This window comes from Pristiophorus japonicus, chromosome 4 (assembly GCF_044704955.1).
Source record: "Pristiophorus japonicus isolate sPriJap1 chromosome 4, sPriJap1.hap1, whole genome shotgun sequence".
Classification (NCBI taxonomy): Eukaryota; Metazoa; Chordata; class Chondrichthyes; family Pristiophoridae; genus Pristiophorus; species Pristiophorus japonicus.
The window spans coordinates 309,545,128-309,565,832 of NC_091980.1; the positions used below are offsets into that span (position 1 = coordinate 309,545,128).

Here is a 20,705-nt window from a genome sequence, read left to right on the forward strand (position 1 = left end):
AGAAGGCATGCTCAAAGAGGTAGGTTTTGAGGAGTTTTTTGGAGTCGGATGAAGTGCGGGCTGAAGGGTTTATTACCAACCCTGGAATGAAGCGAGGGGGGTGCACCGTATATGATAGCAGAATGTGCCACCTTGTTATATAGGCCTGCAGAATATGCAGAAGTAGAGTGGAGCCAGCCGATGAAGAGATTTGAAAATATGAACAAAGATTTTGAAGTTGATGCGCTGGGAAATGGGAAGCCAAAAGGGGATGGCTCGGTCAGGCAATGGAGCGTGAAACAGTGCAGTTTAGGATACAAGTGCAGAGTTATGAATGGGTTGAGAGTTTATGTAGGGGAATACTACATACTATTGTCCCTTTCCTTCCAGGTTCATGTTGGCACTCTCATGTTCTCCCTCTGAATTTCCGGTTCAATCTGGCCCTCTTCTCCTTCACAGCCCCAAATTCATGCTGGCATTCATTTCTTCCTTACCCCAGAATTTTTACAGCCACACTGCCACTGGTCCAAAGGACGAATTCCTCATCCTGTGACATTTCCTGGACAAAGTATGTTGTGACTTTCAATCACACGCAGCATCAGAAGGTAGGAGCACTGAGCAGTGCTGAGTGAAGGGGAGTTACTGAGTTATGTTAAGGGACTATGAAGTGATGTGTTTGAGATTGTGTATAGTGTGTTACCTACAGTGTAATCTGTGTGGAACTGTGTACAAATTGGGCCAGATTTTACGATAAGAATAACGGTGAGGCTAACAGCTTTATAATGGAGAAAATCGGATAGCAACTTCTGGGGTCCGCACATGCGGAGTTAAATGCAGAAATCTGGAAGTTGCTGTTAGAGAAACCCTGCTCCTCTAAGTGATCAGGAAGGCCAATGGAATCTTGGCCTTTATTGCAAAGGGGATGGAGTATAAAAGCAGGGAAGTCTTGCTACAGCTATACAGGGTTTGGGTGAAGCCACACCTGGGATACTGCGTGCAGTTTTGGTTTCCATATTTACGAAAGGATATACTTGCTTTGGAGGCAGTTCAGAGAAGGTTCACTAAGTTGATTCCGGAGATGAGGGGGTTGACTTATGAGAAAAGGTTGAGTAGGTTGGGCCGCTACTCATTGGAATTCAGAAGAAATGTGTAAGATTATGAGGGGGCTTGACAAGGTGGATGCAGAGAGGATGTTTCCACTGATGGGGGAGACTAGAACTAGAGGGCATGATCTCAGAACAAGGGGCCGGCCATTTAAAACTGAGATGAGGAGAAATTTCTTCTCTCAGAGGGTTGTGGATCTGTGAAATTCACTGCCTCAGAGCGCTGTAGAAGCTGGGACATTGAATAAATTTAAGACAGAAATTGACAGTTTCTTAAACGGTAAAGGGATAAGGGGTTATGGGGAGCAGGCAGAGAAGTGGAGCTGAGTCCATGATCAGATCAGCCATGATCTTATTGAATGGCGGAGCAGGCTTGAGGGGGCTTATGGCCTACTCCTGCTCCTATTTCTTATGTTCCACAGAGTGCGCTGTTGCAGTCCTTGCCAACAGACTCAACACTGAAATGAATGCAACGGCTTGAACTTGCTCACTAGTTCCACATTACGACGTGATGTGATAATTACTGTCAAACGACCTCCCTGGCCCTGAAAAATTAATTTTATAAGTGTGGAGTCTAATTCCCTTAGAAGATAATTAGTGTTGGAGATTAAAAAATATAATTTTTTTTTTTTACTGTGCTGCCTTTTATCTCTCAGTATTTCTGAATCTTTATTAAACTTTTTGTACATGATTTAACTCAAATTTATATTTCCTCCTTTATACTTCCTGATTCAGACTGCATGTCTCAGTGATGATTCTTCAATCTCACAGTTTCTTGACCTGCTCACAGATGTTACAGATCCCCTGAAGAGGGCACCGTGCTGGATCAGATGCCGAATTAGAGCAAGTCTGACCGAGAAAAATTTGTGGGCAGCTGTCAGCGAGGTGAATGGCAAGTTCTGTTCCTTTGCCACTGATTGCAAAATCTGGGCTAGTGAATTACAACAACAAAAACTTGTATTGATCTAGCGCCTTTAACATAGTAAAACAACCCAAGGCACTTCACAGGAGTGTTAAGACAAAAATTTGACACTGAGCCACATAAGAAATTACGACAGATGACCAAAAGCTTGGTCAAAAAGGTAGGTTTTAAAGAGCGTCTTAAAGGAGGAAAGCGAGGTGGAGAGGCGGAGAGGTTTAGGAAGGAGTTCAAGAGTTTAGGGTCTAGGCAGTTGAAGGCACGTCCACCGATGATTTGAGTGATTATAATCAGGGATGTGCAAGGGGGCAGAATTTGAGGAGCGCAGATATTTTGGGGTGGGAGGGTGGGGGCTGGTTGTGAGGCTGAAGGCGATTACAGAGATATTGAGGGGCAAGGCCATCGCGGGATTTGTAACCAAGGATGAGAATTTTGAAATTGAGGCGTTGTATAATCGGGAGCCAATGTAGGTCAGCGAGCACAGGGGTGATGGGTAAATGGTGCGAATTAGGACACGGGCAGAGTTTTAGATCTCAAGTTTACGTATGGTAGAATGTACGAGGCCAGCCAGGAGTGCATTGGGAGTAGTCAAGTCTAGAGGCACGGATGAGGGTTTCAGCAGCAGCTAATCTGAGGCGGGCCGGAGACGGACAATGTTAAGCAGGCGGAAATAGGCGGGTTTAGTTATGCCATGGATATGTGGTCGGAAGCTCATTTCAGGGTCAAATATGACACCAAAGATGCTAACAGTCTGGTTCAGTCTCAGACAGATGCTAGTGAGAGGGATGGAGTCAGTAGCTAGTGAATGGAGTTTGTGGCGGGGACCAAAGACAATGGCTTCAGTCTTCTAAATATTTAATTGGAGAAAATTTCTACTGATCCAGTACTGGTGTCGGACAAGCAGTCTGACAATTTGGAGACCATGAAGGGGTCGAGAGAAGTGGTGGTGAGGTAGAGCTGGGTGTCATAAGCATACAGGTGGAAACTGATACCATTTTTTTAGATGATGTCATCAAGGGGAAGCATATAGATGGGTACCAAGGATAGATCCTTGGGGGACACCAGAGGTAACGATGCGGGAGTGGGAAGAGAAGCCGTTGCAGATGATTTTCTGGCTACGATTAGATAGTTAAGAATGGGACCAGGTGAGTTACTTACAGTATGTGTATAAAATTGTGTGCACGTGAGATACCTATAGTCTGTGTATAGGACTGTGTACAAAGTGTAATAAATATGGGATTGTCTACAGAGTGATTTACATACAGTGTGTTGTGTGTGGGATTGTGTACAGAGGGATGGTCATGGTCGTGGCCCAGAATCAGCATGGTCGGAGTCGAGGAGGGGCAGGGTTGTGACACAGGAGCGGCGGGGTCGTGGCCCAGGATTAGCGGGGTCGGAGGCGAGAATGGCGGGGTCGTGGCCCAGGATTGGCGGGGTCGGAGGCGAGGATCGGCGGGGTCAGAGGAGAGGAACGGCGGGGTCGTGGCCCAGGGGCGGCGGGGTCGTGGCCCAGGATTAGCGGGGTCGGAGGCGAGAATGGCGGGGTCATGGCCCAGGATTGGCGGGGTCGGAGGCGAGAATGGCGGGGTCGTGGCCCAGGATTGGCGGGGTCAGAGGAGAGGAACGGCGGGGTCATGGCCCAGGGGCGGCGGGGTCGTGGCCCAGGGGCGGCGGGGTCGTGGCCCAGGGGCGGCGGGGTCGGAGACGAGGATTGGCGGGGTCGTGGCCCAGGATCGGCGGGGTCAGAGGAGAGGAACGGCGGGATCGTGGCCCAGGGGCGGCGGGGTCGTGGCCCAGGGGTGGCGGGGTCGTGGCCCAGGGGCGGCGGGGTCGTGGCCCAGGGGCGGCGGGGTTGTGGCCCAGGGGCGGCGGGGTCGTGGCCCAGGGGCGGCGGGGTCGTGGCCCAGGGGTGGCGGGGTCGTGGCCCAGGGGCGGCGAGGCCGTGGCGGGGTTGGAGTCGAAGAGCGGCGGGATCGTGGCCTAGGAACGGCAGGGTCGGCGGCGGGGTCGTGACCCAGGATTGGCGGGGTCAGAGGAGAGGAACGGCGGGGTCGTGGCCCAGGGGCAGCGGGGCCCTGGCGGGGTTGGAATCGAAGAGCGGCGGGATCGTGGCCTAGGAACGGCAGGGTCGGCGGCGGGGTCGTGACCCAGGAGCGGCAGGGTCGTGGCAGAGTCGGAGTTGAGCAGAGGCAGGGTCGTGGCCCACGATCAGCAGGATCGGAGGCGAGGATCGGCGGATTCAGAGGCGAGGAGCAGCGGGGTCGTGGCCCAGGAGCAGCGGATCGGAGTATAGGAGTGGCGGGATCGTGGCCCAGGAGCGGCGGGGTCAGCGGTGGGGTCGTGACCCAGGAGCGGCAGGATCGTAGCGGAGTCGAGGTGTGGTGGGGTCGGAGGTGAGGAGCAGCGGGGTCGTGGCCCAGGAGCGGCGGGATCGGAGGCGAGGCGGGGCGGGGTCGGGGCCCAGGAGTGGCGGGGTCTGAGTCAAGGAGAGGCAGGGTCGTGGTGGTGTCGGCATCGAGAAGCGACGGGGTCGGAGTCGAAGAGCAGCGGGATCATGGCAGGGTCAGAGTTGAGGAGCGGCGGGGTCGGAGTCCAGGAGCGGCGGGGTCATGGTCGAGCATATAACAACAACAGCAGGGCCGGGGCCCAGCGATGGTGCAGCAGAGCTGGTCTCCAATTGTCTTGGTTAACCTTTGCCACTGGACCAAGACCTAGCTCTATCAAGCCCGTGTGGTGGCTGGTGTACAATGGCCACCACACGTTAAAAGAATTCTCGCACAGGTACCTTCCACCCTTCAAGATGTAGCTCGGGACCCAGAATGTCAGGCCCCTCATTGAAACACCTGTGAACTCATCTTTTTTGGTGTGGAAGCAAGTCATCCTCCATACAAAGGACTGCCTAATACTATACTACCACAGAGGGAGTTACATACAGCATATGTGTGTGGGATTGTGTAGAGGGAATTACCTACAGTGTGATATGTGTGGGATTGTGTAGAGTGAGCATCTACAGTGTGATATATATGCGGTTGAGTTACCTACAGCACTTTGTGTGTGATAACATGTAAGGTAGCACGTATGTGGTATATAAACCGCTGGTTGCCTTGAATGTGTTTTCATCAAGATCTGACAGAATGCTTAGTTAAGTGTCAACCTTAAAATGCTTAATGTTAATAGTCATTATGAGGATGATTGCATGAACATGAGGTAATTACAGATGGGGAAGGTCATTGGCTCATCTTAATTGATCCATCCCGAGAGGTGCTACATTTCCCCCATTGCAGTATGCAAGTGTCTTTAAGCGGTTTTGTCTCCACCACTCTATCCCTTATAGGGTACATTTTACAACTCCTCACTGCCAGTGCGAGTAGTGAATCATGGACAACACTTCCTTATCTTATCAAATTTGTGGATTTTGGCCCTTAGTTGTATAATCAGCGAATGGGAGTCATGTGCAAATTCCACACACAGAAATGACTCCGATCAAACCTGCACGTGCTGTTTAATATTTAATTAGTCGATCAACAAACCACATTCCACCTCCACAGGGAGGTACCCTGAGTAAGCCTGTTGGAGTTTGTCAGTCAGGGTTTGTCAAGAATGACCTGTCTGGTGTGGATCAGATTTGTAGGGACTTGTTTTACAGCAGAATTCTCTGTAGTATTAAGCTTTAACTTTAATCCTTTGTTCAAAATTGCAAAGGTTGCCTGTTCTGGATACGGAAAAAAAACAAGGAAAATTGGGACTTTAAAAACCTTCAAAATAAAACTGGTTTCTTTCCCTTTTCTCATTTCAGAAGAAAATTATTTTTATGAGAACAGTTGAAATAAAAACAAACAATCAATTGGTTGCTGTTGGGGTTTGGGCAATGTGATCAGACACTATCCTTTCATCTCTGAGACCTGGATTCAAGTCCAGCACAAATGGATGGGACAAAATCCTATGTCTGATGGGAGTTCAGTTAGTTCGTAAATTGATTGTCTTTTTACCTCTGGTTAAAATGCTGCCCAGTCAGAAATAATTGAAGGCCTCACTCACCCTCTGATAGGAATTATAGAAATTTACGGAACAGAAGGAGGCCATTCGGCCCATCGTATCCGCGCCAGTCGAAAAGGAGCTATCCAGTCTAATCCCACTTTCCAGCTCTAGGTCCGTAAGCCCTGCAGGTTACGGCACTTCAAGTGCATATCCAAGTACTTTTTAAATGTGGTGAGGGTTTCTGCCTCTACCACCCTTTCAGGCAGTGAGTTCCAGACTCCCACCACCCTCTGGGTGAAAAAGTTTCTCCTCAACTCCCCTCTACCAATCACTTTAAATCTATGCTCCCTGGTTCTTGACCTCTGCTAAGGGAACTAGATCTTTCCTGTCCACTCTATCTAGGCCCCTCATAATTTTATACATCACAATTATGTCTCTCCTCAGTCCCTCTGTTCCAAGGAAAATACTCCCAGCTTTTCTCATAGCTGAAATTCTCCAGTCCAGTCAACATCCTCATAAATCTCTTCTGTACCCTCCCCAGTGCAATCATGGCCCAGAGTGTACACGGACCCGGGAAGGCGCCTCAAAAGTAGTTTTTCAGCGCACAAACCGGCTGGAGCTTGACAGATCTTCCCTTTCTCCACATCCAGGGCAAGATTGCGGTATTTACCCATATCTTACCCAGCGGATGTCCTGAAAACTCTTGCACCTGATAAAAGCAGGCACATAGCCTACTTTTACAGGCATAAAAGTTTTAAAATACACAAAAACATAATAAAATAACATTTAAAAAAACACATTTTGTTAAAAACCCTCCCCATTATGATAAGTTATTTTAAACCATAATTAAAAAAACTTTTTAAAAAATCGGAAAAATATATATTTTTATAATACATAAATAGCTTAAATTTAAATTAATAAAAATATGTGGTGTATGTTTTCCATTTTTTCTTAGTGTTTTGGGGTTTCTCAATCATAATAATGCATTCTCCAACTTGCGGAGTTCCCATTATTATGAATGAGGACATACTTTACTTGGATTGGCTGCCCAGAGCCATGTGACTGTGCATGTCCTGACGTGCACACGCTGCGACGCGCAGTCAGTGGAGGCCTCAGGACCGGGATCTCACGTGGGCGCAGCAGGAACAGGTAGGTGTGCATCTTTTTTAAAAACTTTTTTTTACCCAATTGCCTGCTGGAAGCAGCCAACCTGGATTTCTAGGCCCATATCTTCCTGTAATGTTGTGACCAGAACTGCACGCAATACTCTAGCTGTGGCCTAACTAGTGTTTTAACAGTTCTAGCATAACATCCCTACTCTTATATTCTCTGCCTTGGCTAATAAAGGAAAGTAATCCGTATGACTTCTTAACCACCTTATCTGTCCCGCCACCTTTAAGGGACATGCACCCCAAGGTCCCTTTGTTCCTCTACACTTCAGTGTCCTACCGTTTAATATGTATTCCCTTGCCTTCTTAGCCCTCCTCAAATGCATTACCTCACTCTTCTCCAGATTGAATTCCATTTGACCCTTTTCTGCCAACCTGAACAGTCAATTGATATCTTCCTGCAGTCTACAACTTTCTTCCTCACAATTAACCATTCGGCCAAATTTTGTATCATCTGCAAACTTCTTAATCATGCACCCCACATTGAAGTCTAAATCATTGATATATACCACAAAAAGCAAGGAACCTATTACTGAGCCCTGTGGAACCCCAGTCTTCCAGTCACAAAAACACCCATTAACCATTACCCTGTGCTTCCCGCCACTGAGCCAGTTTTGGATCCAACTTGTCACTTTCCCTTGGATCCCATGGGCTTTTATTTTTTTGATCAACCTGCCATAGGGACCTTGTCAAAGGCATTGCTAAAAATCCATGTCGACGATATCAAACGCACTATCTTCATCGACCCTCGTTGCCTCCTCAAAAAATTGATTCAAGTTAGTCAGACACGACCTTCCCTTAAAAATTCCATGCTGATTTTTTAAATGAGGAATAGGGTGGTTCGTAATCCAACCCAGACTGCTTGGACACATGGCACAACATAGGAAACAGGCACTGGGGAGAAAATAACTAAACAATCTTTAAATATATATATATAATGCAATCCCTACACTGTCTTGGGAGTTTAGTGTTAAGGCCTTGCGACTACCTAGTGCCACTGGCTTTTTCTTTCATTTGGTTTGATACATATGAGAAAACATAGAAAGAAGAAGTATGGGATTCCACCCTACTCGTGTAATCTACTTTGAACACGAGGATGGGAATTTTAAATTTGAGGCTTTGCCAGACGAGGAGCCAATGCAAGTCAGCGAGCACGGGGTGATGGATGAGTGGGTCTGGGTAAGGGTTAGGATACGGGCTGCAGAGTTTTGGGTGGCAGTATGAGCTGTGAGGAGGATGCTAAGAGGCTGCAGAGTGACTTGGACAGGTTAGGTGAGTGGGCATATGCATGGCTGATGCAGTATAATGTAGATAAATGTGAGGTTATCCACTTTGGTGGCAAAAACAGGAAGGCAGAATATTATCAGAATGGTGACAGATTAGGAAAAGAGGAAGTGCAACGAGACCTGGGTGTCATGGTACATCAGTCATTGAAAGTTGGTTGGCATGCAGGTACCGCAGACGGTGAAGGCAAATTGTATGTTGGGCTTCATAGCGAGAGATAGGAACAGGGAGGTCTTACTGCAGTTGTACAGGGCCTTGGTGAAACCACACCTTGAATATTGTGTACAGTTTCGGTCTCCTAATCTGAGGAAGGACATTCTTGCTATTGAGGGTGTGCAACGAAGGTTCACCAGACTGATTCCCGGGATGGCAGGACTGACATATGAGGAAAGACTGGATCGACTAGGCTTATATTCACTGGAATTTAGAAGAACGAGAGGGGATCTCATAGAAACATATAAAATTCTGACAGGATTGGACAGGTTAGATGCAGGAAGAATGTTCCCGATGTTGGGGAAGTCCAGAACCAGGGGTTACAGTCTAAGGATAAGGGGTAAGCCATTTAGGACCGAGATGAGGAGAAACCTCTTCACTCAGAGAATTGTGAACCTGTGGAATTCTCTACCACAGAAAGTTGTTGAGGCCAGTTCTTTGGATATATTCAAAAGGAAGTTAGATGTAGCCCTTACAGCTAAAGGGATCAAGGGGTAAGAAGAGAAAGCAGGAATGGGGTACTGAAGTTGCATGATCAGCCATGATCATATTGAATGGTGGTGCAGGCTCAAAGGGCTGAATGGCCCACTCCTGCACCTACTTTCTATGTTTCTATGAACTCAAGTTTATTGAGGGTGGAAGATGGGAGGCTAGCCAGGAGAAAATTGGAATAGTCGAGTCTAGTGGTAACAAAAGCGCAGATTAGTAAGATCCAATGAAAGTCACTTACCTGACACAGAATATCCTGGACGTACACACCACACGTGGCATACAGAGAATAATCAAATTTGTCCATGACTCTGTAGAAGCGGTTCATGATTTCCCTATCTTTGGTGGAGTCACAGCAACCAAACTTGCTGTACATGGCACAGAAGGTCAGGCCATTTGGTGGCTGGAAGGGGGGCTTGAAATCCAAGCATTGGGGGTGGCATTTCACCAGTAGTGCAGGGAACGTAATGGGAACGAGGAGGGCAAGGAATTGCCACCCACAGCCATGCCTGCGATACCCACAGGCCATACTTGCCTCCAGTTGCAGCCCGAGTAAAGGGAGATGACTGCTGACACAAAGCGAGCCTGATCACAGCGAACTAACTGTGCGAGTAAAACAGTGAAAATAATGGGTCTGCAGCAAAGATCTGGACTGTGCACTTTGTTCTGCTCATTTGACAAACCTCAGCCTCTCACAGCAGCACTAGATATGGTCAGGTCAGGCAATCTTTAAACTCTTAATCTGACATCGTGTGCAGCACAAGGCAAACAGAACTCTGCACCAACAAGAAAATATTTGCTGAGATCCTGACAGTTAAAATATAACTACCCTTAATTGCAGGTGTCTGGCGAAGCAAGTTTAACCCGCCTTAGTGCTTCCTGTTTTGTCATTCCAGCAGGGAATCGTGCTCCTGTTTGATTTGAAGTATTGCTCAGTTTTTATGTTTTGACAGCAGAAATATTTTGAAAAGTTGCTACCTGTGTTGGGTTTAGGAATGTTTGGAGAGGGGTGGAAGGGGGATAATGGACCACTGGCTGGATGGCACGAAGGCATCTTTTGCAGCAAAATACAATTACAGGTAAAAAGAGACAGAAATAAAGCGAAAACACAGATAATACAGCAAAAGGAGAGAGAAATATAGGGCAGCTAATACAGAAGAGAGAGAGAAATACGGGGAGAAGAAAGTGGAATACAGTAGAGAGAAATACAACAACTTGTATTTATATAGGCCTTTAAAGTAGTGAAACATCCCAAGGTGCTTCACAGGAGTATTATAGACAAAAATATAAATTTGACATTGATCCAGATAAGAAGAAATTATGGCAGATGATCAAAAGCTTGGTCAAAGAGGTAGGTTTTAAAGAGCGTTCTGAAGGAGGAAAGAGAGGTAGAGAGGCGGAGAGGTTTAGGGAGGGAGTTCCAGAGCTTAGGACCCAGGCAGCTGAAGGCACGGCCACCAATGTTTGAGCGATTATAATCGGGGATGCTCAAGAGGGCAGAATTTAAAGAGCGCAGATATCTCTGGGGTTGTGCGGCTGGAGGAGATTACAAAGATAGGGAGGGGCGAGGCCGTGGAGGGATTTGTAAACAAGGACGAGAATTTTGAAATCGAGGTGTTGCTTAACCAGGAGCCAATGTAGGTCAGCGAGCACAGGGGTGATGGGTGAGCGGGACTCAGTACGAGTTAGGACATGGGCTGCTGAGTTTTGGATGACCTCAAGTTTACGTGGGGTAGAATGTGGGAGGCCAGCATGTAGTGAGTTGGAGTAGTCAAGTCTAGAGGTAACAGAGAGATAATATAGGGAAAAGAGGCAACAGCTAAAATAGAAGTACAAGGAAACAGAATTACAGGGGAAAAAACACTTTTTTGGCACTGATTTTTATCCCGGGATTGCCTTCCTCCCCTTGTCTCGATCTGCGCACATCCCCTGACTCGGTTTCACGGAGGAGCCACTGGATTGCACACCTCCCCTTGATTGGCAAGCTGCTTGTCAGCACTCGTTCAGTGCTCTGGCAGTTTACCAATCAAATTAAAATGAGGCCCGAGCATGAAAATGGTTCAAGTTTCTCATTAATGCCGTCAGGCAAATTGTATGATCGCACCAAACCCCGACCATCCAATATTCGCTATATATAAAAACTGGAGAAATACAGGGTAATGACTGACTTTGAGGGAAAAGTCAGAAATACAGGGAAATCAGACAGACAATACTACAACAACTTGCATTTATATAATACATTTAACGTAGTAAAACATCCCAAGGTGATTCACAGGAGCATTATCAAACACAATTTAACACGGAGCTACATAAGGAGATATTAGTGGAGATGAGGGTCAAAGAAGTAGGTTTTAAGGAGCATCTTAAAGGAGTAAAGAGAGCTAGAGAGGCGGAGAGGTTTAGGGAGGGAGTTCCAGAGCTTAGGACCAAGGCAGCTGAAGGCACGGCCACCGATGGTGGAGTGACTAAAATCGAGGATGTGCAAGAAGCCAGAACTGGAGGAGTGCAGAGCACGCGGAGGGTTGAAGGGCTGGAGGAGGTTACAGAGATAGGGAGGGGGCGAGGCCATGGAAGGACTTGAAAACAAGGATGCGAATTTTTAAATATGGGACAAAGAGACATACAGGGAAAAGTCAGAAATACAGAGAAAAGAGACAGACAATACAGGGAAACAGTCTGAAATATTGGGAACAGCACGCCCTACATATATAAAGAAGTTTCAAGGCAAAATAAAGGACTTTGATAAAAATTAGGTTGAAGTCTGAGACAAGCTGAAATTACTTGAAACAAATAAATCACCAGCATTAGATGGCATTTATTCTACAGTGTTGAAACTAGTGAGGAGATTTGCACGGCACTGCCAATAATTGTGAAGGAGTCAACAGACACCGGGATGGTTTTCGATTGGAATCATGCGAACGTGGAGACCGTATTCAAAAAAGGTGGTCAAACACCAACAACAATAATTTGTATTTATATAGCGCCTTTAATGTAGTGAAACATCCCAAGGCGTTTCACAGGAGTATTATGAGATAAAATGTGATGCCGAGCTGAATAAATAGAAATTAACGCAGGTGACCAAAAGCTTGGTCAAAGACGGAGGTTTTAAGAAGAATCTTGAAGAAGGAAAGAGAGGTGGAAATGTGGAGAGGTTTAGGCAGGGAGTCCCAGAGCTTTGAACCTAGACAACAGAAGGCAATGCCAACAATGGTTGAGCGATTATAACAGGGATGCTCAAGAAGCCAGAATGAGAGGAGAATAGAGATCTCAGGGGGTTGTGGGGCTGGCGGAGATTATAGGGGGGGGGGGGGGCGAGGCCATGGAGCGATTTGAAACTAAGGATGAGAATTTTGAATTTGAGGCATTGCTTAACCAGGAACCAATGTAGGTCAGTGAGGGGTGATGGCTGAGTGGTGTGAGTTAGGACACGGGCAGTTGAGTTTTGGATCACTTCTAGTTTACATAGGTTAGAATGTGGGAGGCTAGCCAGGAGTGCGTTGGAATAGTCACGTCTAGAGGTAACAAAGGCGTGGATGAGGGCTTCAGCCGCGGATGAGCTGAGGCAAAGGCGGAGACAGGCGATGTTATGGAGGTGGAAATAGATGGTCTTAGTTGTGCTGTGGATATGTGGTCGAAAGCTAACGTCAAATATGACACCAAGGTTGCGAACAGTCTGGTTCTGCCTCAGACAGAAGTTGGGGAGAGGGATGGAGTCAGTGGCGAGGGAACGGAGTTTGTGGCGGGGACCAAAAACAATGTCTTCGGTCTTCCCAGTATTCAATTGGAGAAAATTTCTGCTCATCCAGAACTGGATGTCGGACAAGCAGTCTGACAAGTTAGACCGTGGCAGGGTCGAGAGAAGCGGTAGTGAGGTAGAGACAGACATAGACCTAGCAGTCTCATTTCAGTTCCATGTAAAATAATGACATCGATTATCAGAAGTGAACCTGAGGATTATCTGCACGGAAATGTAGTAAACAGCAGTCAACATAGCTTTAGATGAGGGAGATTTTACCTGACCAATCTTCCTTGTGTCTTTGAGCAATTACCAATCTAAGTTGACATTGATAAATTGAGGATTTAGACTTCCAAAGGCCTCTGAAGTTCCACATGAAAAATTACGAATTAAATTCAAAGTTATGAGGACACAGGACAAAACTTGGGTATAGATAAGAAATTGGCTGAAGGGTTGAAACTAATGGGTACTGGTTAGGGTGGAATGTTAGACTGGCAGGGGCGGGTGGGGAGGGTGGGGAGGGTGGGGGGGGAGGGAGGAAGTACTGAGGGGTTGCCGCAAAGCTCAATGTTGGAGCCACTGCTGTGTGGATTCAGAAACTCAATGCAAATTGATCAAATTTGTAAATGATACCAAAGTCAAGAGGGGCAGTGGGCTCGAAAGAAATTAGAGAATGAGCTAAACAAAATATGTGAGTGGGTCGAACTTAATGCAGACAAGTGTAAAGTATTGCACTTGGGAAGGAAAAATGGGCAACATACATACTGCTGAATGATGTTGGAATAGCCAAGAATGAAGTTCAAAATGATATGCGAGTCTTGGTAGACTCAATGATTGCTGCTCTGCATTTGTCAATCAATTAAGACAACGAAGTTCAACCAGTAGAATACAAGTCAGGAGAAGTCATGCTCAAACTGCATCGTGCTCTGGTTAGACCACACCTTGAGTACTGTAACCAGATACTGAAGCACTGGAGGCAGTGCAGAGAAGGGATACATGGATGAACCCCCGTCTCAGAGGGTCTGAGTTATGAGAGAATGCCTGGAGGGGCTTGTTATTTTTCTGCTTTAAGGAAATGTCGGCCCTCAACACATTAATATCTGTTCTCTCCACAGATGCCGACTGACCTGCTGAGTTTTCAACATTTTCTGCTTGTTCCAGATTTAATTCTGTTTGATGTTCTGCATGGAATGGTCACTGGATGGCGCTCCTACTTTGCATCTGAAGGAACTATGGGGGAGACATTGTTCTGCTTTGTGTCTCCCTTTAGAGCTTCTGGAGGGGGCGATAATAGGGCGTAATTATTTTTTACATTTCTTCATGGGATGTGGGCATCACTGGCAAGGCCAGCATTTATTGCCCATCCCTAACTGCCCTTGAGAAGGTGGTGGTGAGCCCCCTTCTTGAATCGCTGCAGTCCGTGTGGTGAAAGTGCTCCCACAGTGCTGTTCGGGAGGGAGTTCCAGGATTTTGACCCAGCAACGATGAAGGAACGGTGAAATATTTCCAAGTTAGGATGGTGTGTGACTTGGAGGGGAACTTGCAGGTGATGGTGTTCCATGCACCTGCTGCCCTTGTTCTTCTTGGTGGTAGAGGTTGTAGGTTTGGAAGGTGCTGCCGAAGAAGCCTTGGCGAGTTTGCAGCAGTGCATCTTGTAGATGGTACACACTGCAGCCACGGTGCGCCGGTAGTGGAGGGAGTGAATATTTAAGGTAGTGGATGGGATGCCAATCAAGTGGGCTGCTTTGTCCTGGATGGTGTCGAGCTTCTTGAGTGTTGTTGGAGTTGCACTCATCCAGGCAAGTGGAGAGGATTCCATCACACTCCTGACTTGTGCCTTGTAGATGATGGATAGGCTTTGGGAGTCAGCTGGTGAGATACTCACTGCAGAATACCCAGCCTCTGACCTGCTCTTGTTGCCACAGTATTTATGTGACTGGTCCAGTTAAGTTTCTGGTCAATGGCAACCCCCAGAATGTTGATGGCGGGGGATTCGATGATGGCAATTCCGTTGATTGTCAAGGGGCAGTGGTTAGACTGTTGCTTGTTGGAGATAGTCTTTGCCTGGCACTTGTGTGGCGTAAATGTTTCTTGCCACTTATTAGCCCAAGCCTGAATGTCATCCAGGTCTTGCTGCATGCGGGCATGGACTGTTTTATTATTTATGTTCCCAACCAGGCGCGGTGAATTCAACGCCTGCGAACTTCCCTGCCGGTTTTACGACGGCGCTAAAACTTACAGCCTCGGTCCCTAGCGCCCTGTTGATCGTGACGTCATCCAGTGTGCTGACCCAGATCAGAAATTCCCCCTCGCACCGTGCCGGAGTGCCTGCCGTCAACAACAGCAGGAAGAGGAGGCGGTGTGCAGTCCGATGGCCGCTGGAGGAGCGGCATTCTAAGGCGCCAACATCCGGTTTATTTGTAGTCGGCAAAGAATGCTGGCTTGTCAGTTTGACATAGGCAAACCGCCGTTTTGAGTGATTTCAGCATTTTTCACTTTCAGATGTCTTCGGCCTCAAATATTATTCAGAATCATTTAGGTGAGATTTAGTGCAACATTTCCATACATTAATGGGGGCTGTACTGGCACTCGCCCTCCAGCATCAACATTGGAGACAGAGAGAAAGATTGCAAAATTTGGCCAGGGGGAAGGGCCAACAGGGCTCTTAACAGGTGGCCTTACACTCCCAGGGTATTTTGGGAGCACTTCTGCATCAATTTCACTGAGGAAGTGTGTCTTAGAAGGCTCCGCTTCACCAAGGACGTGGTCACAAAGCTCTGCCATCTCCTGCAACCAGACCTCGAGCCTCAGACCAGGGTGACCACTTCTCTCTCAGTAGCAGTCAAGGTCACTGTCGCCCTCAATTTCTACGCCAATGGATCCTTCCAATGTGCAACAGGAGACATATCTAACATATCGCAGTTTGCCATCCACTGTTGCATCTGCAACGTCACAAATGCTCTCTACAGAGGAGAAGGTACTACATTTCCTTCCCCATCACCAGAGAGAAGCAGCAAAAGCGGCATGTGGCCATGTTCCCCATGGAGCAGGGCGCCATTGACTGCACACATGTCACTTTACGGTCACCGCATCACAATCGTGAGGTATTCCGTAACTACAAAGGCTACCACTCACTGAATGTGCAGTTGGTATGTGACCACACATGCAGAATCCTCAACGTCAATGTCCGTTATCCTGCCAGCAGCCACGATGCCTTCATCCTGCGCCAGACTGGTGTGCCAGCTCTCTTATAGCCACGACATCAAGCTCGTGGCTGGCTGCTAGGAGACAAGGGCTATCCACTTCTTCACCTGGCTCATGACTCCACAACGCCAACACTTGTGCCCCGCTCTCATACAATGAGCGCCGTGCTGCCACCAGGAACATCATTGAGCAGACCATCAGCGTGCTCAAACAACGGTTCCACTGCCTTGACCGCTCGGGAGGAGCCCTCCAGTACTCGGCTGAGCGGGTGTCCCTATTTTTCGTCGTCTGCTGCATGCTGCACAGCTTGGGCCATCAGGAGTGTGCAGCCATTGCCAACAGGCACAGCCGTACCACCTCAGGAGGAGGAAGAGGGAGAGGAGGAGGAGAAACAGGAGCACGAACAGCAATGAGGGAGGAGGCAGCCACTTAATCAGCCTCGTGGAAGGGCGGTCCATGACCACCTCATCAGACTTCAGTTCCAATGAATCTGAGGCCACATCCTGGTTGCTGAGCACATCCCAATCACTCCATCAATTTCTCATATGACACCCCAAAGCTGAAATGAGGTACACCACCAAATCTGCCATATTGCATTAATCCAAATTCAGTAATCACATATATACAATATTAACTAATTAATCATCCTGATGCAAACCCTTACTTCCCTTCTTTACAGTGCCTTTTCCTAATCTATTGCTCCTACGTAGTATCTCCACAGTGGCTGCAACAGGATTGGTGGAAGGCTGCAAAGTGTCGGTGCCAGAGATACAGATGGCCTTGCAGGACGCCCTCGACCAGCTCTGGGCTTGGAAGGCTCAGCTGTAAATTGCACCACCTCAGGCTGGGCGGCGGCAGTCTGGGCTGGCTGAGTGACAGGCAGCGACAAATGCAATGGCGAAGTGGCAGTGGTGGGCTCAAGAATGCTGCCATCTTGAAAGGGCACAGTAGGTTCCTTCTCCACTGACCCACCACCACTCCCCTGAGGCAGCACCTCAGCATCAGATTGGTGGCCTGCTGGGACACCGTAAGATCCACGGTGGATTGTGATAGTCCCAGCGACAATTGTAGCAGTCAGAGCTAGCGTGACACTTCTTATACGTTGCGTGACATCCAGCTGAGACTGTGAGAGCAGTCTGAGACTTGATGCCACCAACCATTGTCTGCATTATAGCACCAAGATGTTGGATTGCTTCCACCTGTACTGCAATGGAAGCTGCCACATTGCCCATGACACACGTCATGAGGTCTGGATCCACGGTCTCTCTGGGAGTCCACCATCGTCTGCAGAGTAAAATTGATGGGCTCCATGGTATGCGCAGAACTCTGTGCAATGCTGGAGGTGGACTCCTCCATGCTCCTTACCATTACCGCGAGGCTCTCGGGCACCCTTGTCATTACACCTATCATCTCCGAGTGCATGGCCATCATCATCAGCATCATAGGCAGTCCCTCGAACCGAGGATGACTTACTTCCACATCAAAAAGTTCACAGGTGTTTCAATGATGGACCTAAAATTCCAGGTCCGAACTAAATCTTGAAGGGTGGAAGATGCCTGTGCGTGGATTTTTTTTAACATGTGGTGACCGTTGCACACCAGCCACCACTCGGGCTTGACAGATCTAGGTCTTGGTCCAGTGGCAAGGATTACCCAAGACAACTGGAGACCTGCTCTGCTGCACGGACCTAGCATGCACACATATCGCAATGTGGGCTGGCCCGTGCTGCCCCTAGGCCCTCGTCTCTTCTGGGCCCCAAACTCGCGCCGCTCCTGGGCCCCGATCACGTCCCTTAGTCTCTCGCCACTCCTTCGCCCCGACCTCGCCGCTCCTGCAGTACCTGCCGATGCTCCAATCACCGACTTGGACCTTGGTGATGTCCCAATTTCACTGCCGTTGCTCACCTCTCCAGCACGTGCTGCTCCCTGGAGTGGTATGCTGCCCGCTGCTCCTTCGGCTCCCCGGCATGCTCTGATGGTGCTCGCAGGCCGGGGGCCCGCGCAGATGGCTGGGCCAGGCTGCCACGCTGCTCCTTCCGTCCCCGGCCTGCTCCGATAGTGCTCCAGGGGATTTCAGAACAGAAATCAGGAAGTGGGTGCCCTGGTGTATGTGAGGTGAGGGAGTTTGTTGCTGCATTGTCTTCCCTCCGCCCTTGCCTCTGTGCCTTGCCCTGATTTTGAACTTACTACAGGACGGAAGAACTTGCTAATCACAGCCTGGTTCCCAACACTCTTCTTCCCACGACCTTTCGTCTTGGACTTGCAAATATCCACCAGGCCAGCTCTGCATGCGTTAGTCCCTTAACTTGCAGTTCAGCAGCGACCGCTGGTCAATCCCGGAGCTGCTGCATGGCCATCACCCTCATTGTAAACGCCTCCCCCATCGAGCTCTTCATCAGAGTTCTGTGCAACAGAACTCACGCACAAACTCGCCTTCCGGGGAGCTGGCTCCTGAGCTACCCTTTCCCCCTGGCCTTGCTGCAGCCTGCTCGTCCCCAGTGCATCACCCAGTGCCGACCTCTCTACTAAACTTGCCTCTAAATATCGCGTAGTTCCAATATCAAGGCGGTGCCTGTGGGTGAGAGATGCAGTGATGTGGTGCTTTGCTCCTCCTCCTCTTCTCCTTCCTCACTCTGCTGGGAGGCTCAGGGACAGGCTGGTAATCTAGTTGCTGATTATCTGAAAGCATAAAGACACAGGTGGGGGCAAAAATGGAGCAAGGAATGCAGATGTTATCAGAAGCTGGAAAGTGAGAAAGGCTTGTGTGTGAGGGGAAAGTGGGATTAGAGAGGGACAAACATATGATCGTTGCTCCCAAGGGCACCCACCATCTGGGTGCCCACTGAGTCGTAGAACTCACTCCTCCAGGTCTGTAAGGTATTGGATCTGTGCATCACCCCCACTTGTTCTCTGCTGCTCCCTCCTATTGTGGGCCATCTTGGCCTGCAAGAGAAATGAATGTGTGTGAGTGGGAGTGCAGCTATGTATACAGCTATGAATACATGACCTCCTCCAAGATAAGAGAAATGAGGAGAGCATGCCAGGAGATCTCAGGGACGCCATAATCGTGACCATCTTCAAAAAAGGGGATGTCTGACTGCAGTAACTACAGTCGGCCACAGGGAAAATCATTGCAAGAATCCTCCTCAACCGTCTTCTCCCTGTGGCTGAAGAGCTCCTCCCAGAGTCGCAATGCGGATTCTGCCCACTGAGGGGTACAACGGAATGATCTTCACCGCACAACTACGAGAAATGCAAGGAACAGCACCAACCCTTCTACACGGCCATCTTTGACCTCACAAAGGCCTTTGACACTGGTAACCGTGAGGCATTATGGTGCATCCTCCTCTATTTCGGCTGCCCCCAAAAGCTTGTCACCATTCTCCGTCTGGTCCACGGTGCCATGCAAGCCTGAATCCTGACCAATGGATCCACCACAGATCCAATCAACGTCCGGACCGGGGTCAAGCATTCTTTTCAATCTTCCTTGCTGCAATGCTACATCTCACCCTTAACAATCTCACCCTTAGCAGGAGCAGACATTGACGATGAGGTCCACCACCCTGGTCTTCAAACACTCTCACCTGAGGAAGAGAGTGTTTGAAGACCAGGACCTCAAACCCGACACCAAGTTCATGGTCTACAGGGCAGTAATGATACCCATCCTCCTATATGGCTCAGAGACGTGGACTATATACAGCAGACACCTCAAAGCGCTGGAAAAGTACCACCAGCGCTGCCTCCGCAAGATCCTGCAAATCCATTGGCAGGATAGATGCATCAATATCAGGCCAACATCCCCAGCATCGAAACATAGAAAATAAATGCAGGAGTAGGCCATTCGGCACCACCATTCAATAAGATCATGGCTGATCATTCACCTCAGTACCCCTTTCCTGCTTTCTCTCCATACCCCTTGATCCCTTTAGCCGTAAGGGCCATATTTAACTCCCTCTTGAATATATCCAATGAACTGGCCTCAACAACTCTCTGCGGTAGGGAAGTCCACAGGTTAACAAATCTCTGAGTGAAGCAGTTTCTCCTCATCTCAGTCCTAAATGGCTTACCCCTTATCCTTAGATTGTGTCCCCTGGTTCTGGACTTCCACAACATCGGGAGGGAACATTCTTCCTGCATCTAACCTGTCCAGTCCCGTCAGAATTTTATATGTTTCTATGAGATCCACTCTCATCCTTCTAAACGCCAATGTATAAAGGCCCAGTTGATCCAGTCTCTCCTCATATGACAGTCCCGCCATCCCGGGAATCAGTCTGGTGAACCTTCACTGCACTCCCTCAATAGCAAGAACGTCCTTCCTCAGATTAGGAGACCAAAACTGAACACAATATTCCAGGTGAGGCCTCACCAAGGCCCTGTACAACTGCAGTAAGACCTCCCTGCTCCTATACTCAAAACGCCTAGCTCTGAAGGCCAACATACCATTTGCCTTCTTCACCGCCTGCTGTACCTGCATGCCAACTTTCATGACTGATGTACCATGACACCCAGGTCTCATTGCACTTCCCCTTTTCCTAATCTGCCGCCATTCAGATAATATTCTGCCTTCGTGTTTTTGCCTCCAAAGTGGATAACCTCACATTTATCCACATTATACTGCATCTGCCATGCATT

General features: G+C 48.4%; 1 protein-coding gene across 1 annotated transcript in view; it reads right to left on the bottom strand.

Annotated features, from left to right (window-relative positions):
• The window catches only part of hhipl1 (HHIP-like 1), a 64,523-nt gene extending 54,860 nt beyond the window's left edge, over positions 1-9,663 (bottom strand). The window contains exon 1 of the mRNA XM_070877598.1: positions 9,376-9,663. Within this exon, the coding sequence (XP_070733699.1) occupies positions 9,376-9,663 (288 nt within the window). The remainder of the gene's footprint in view (positions 1-9,375) is intronic.
• Between the last annotated feature and the right edge of the window lie 11,042 nt (positions 9,664-20,705).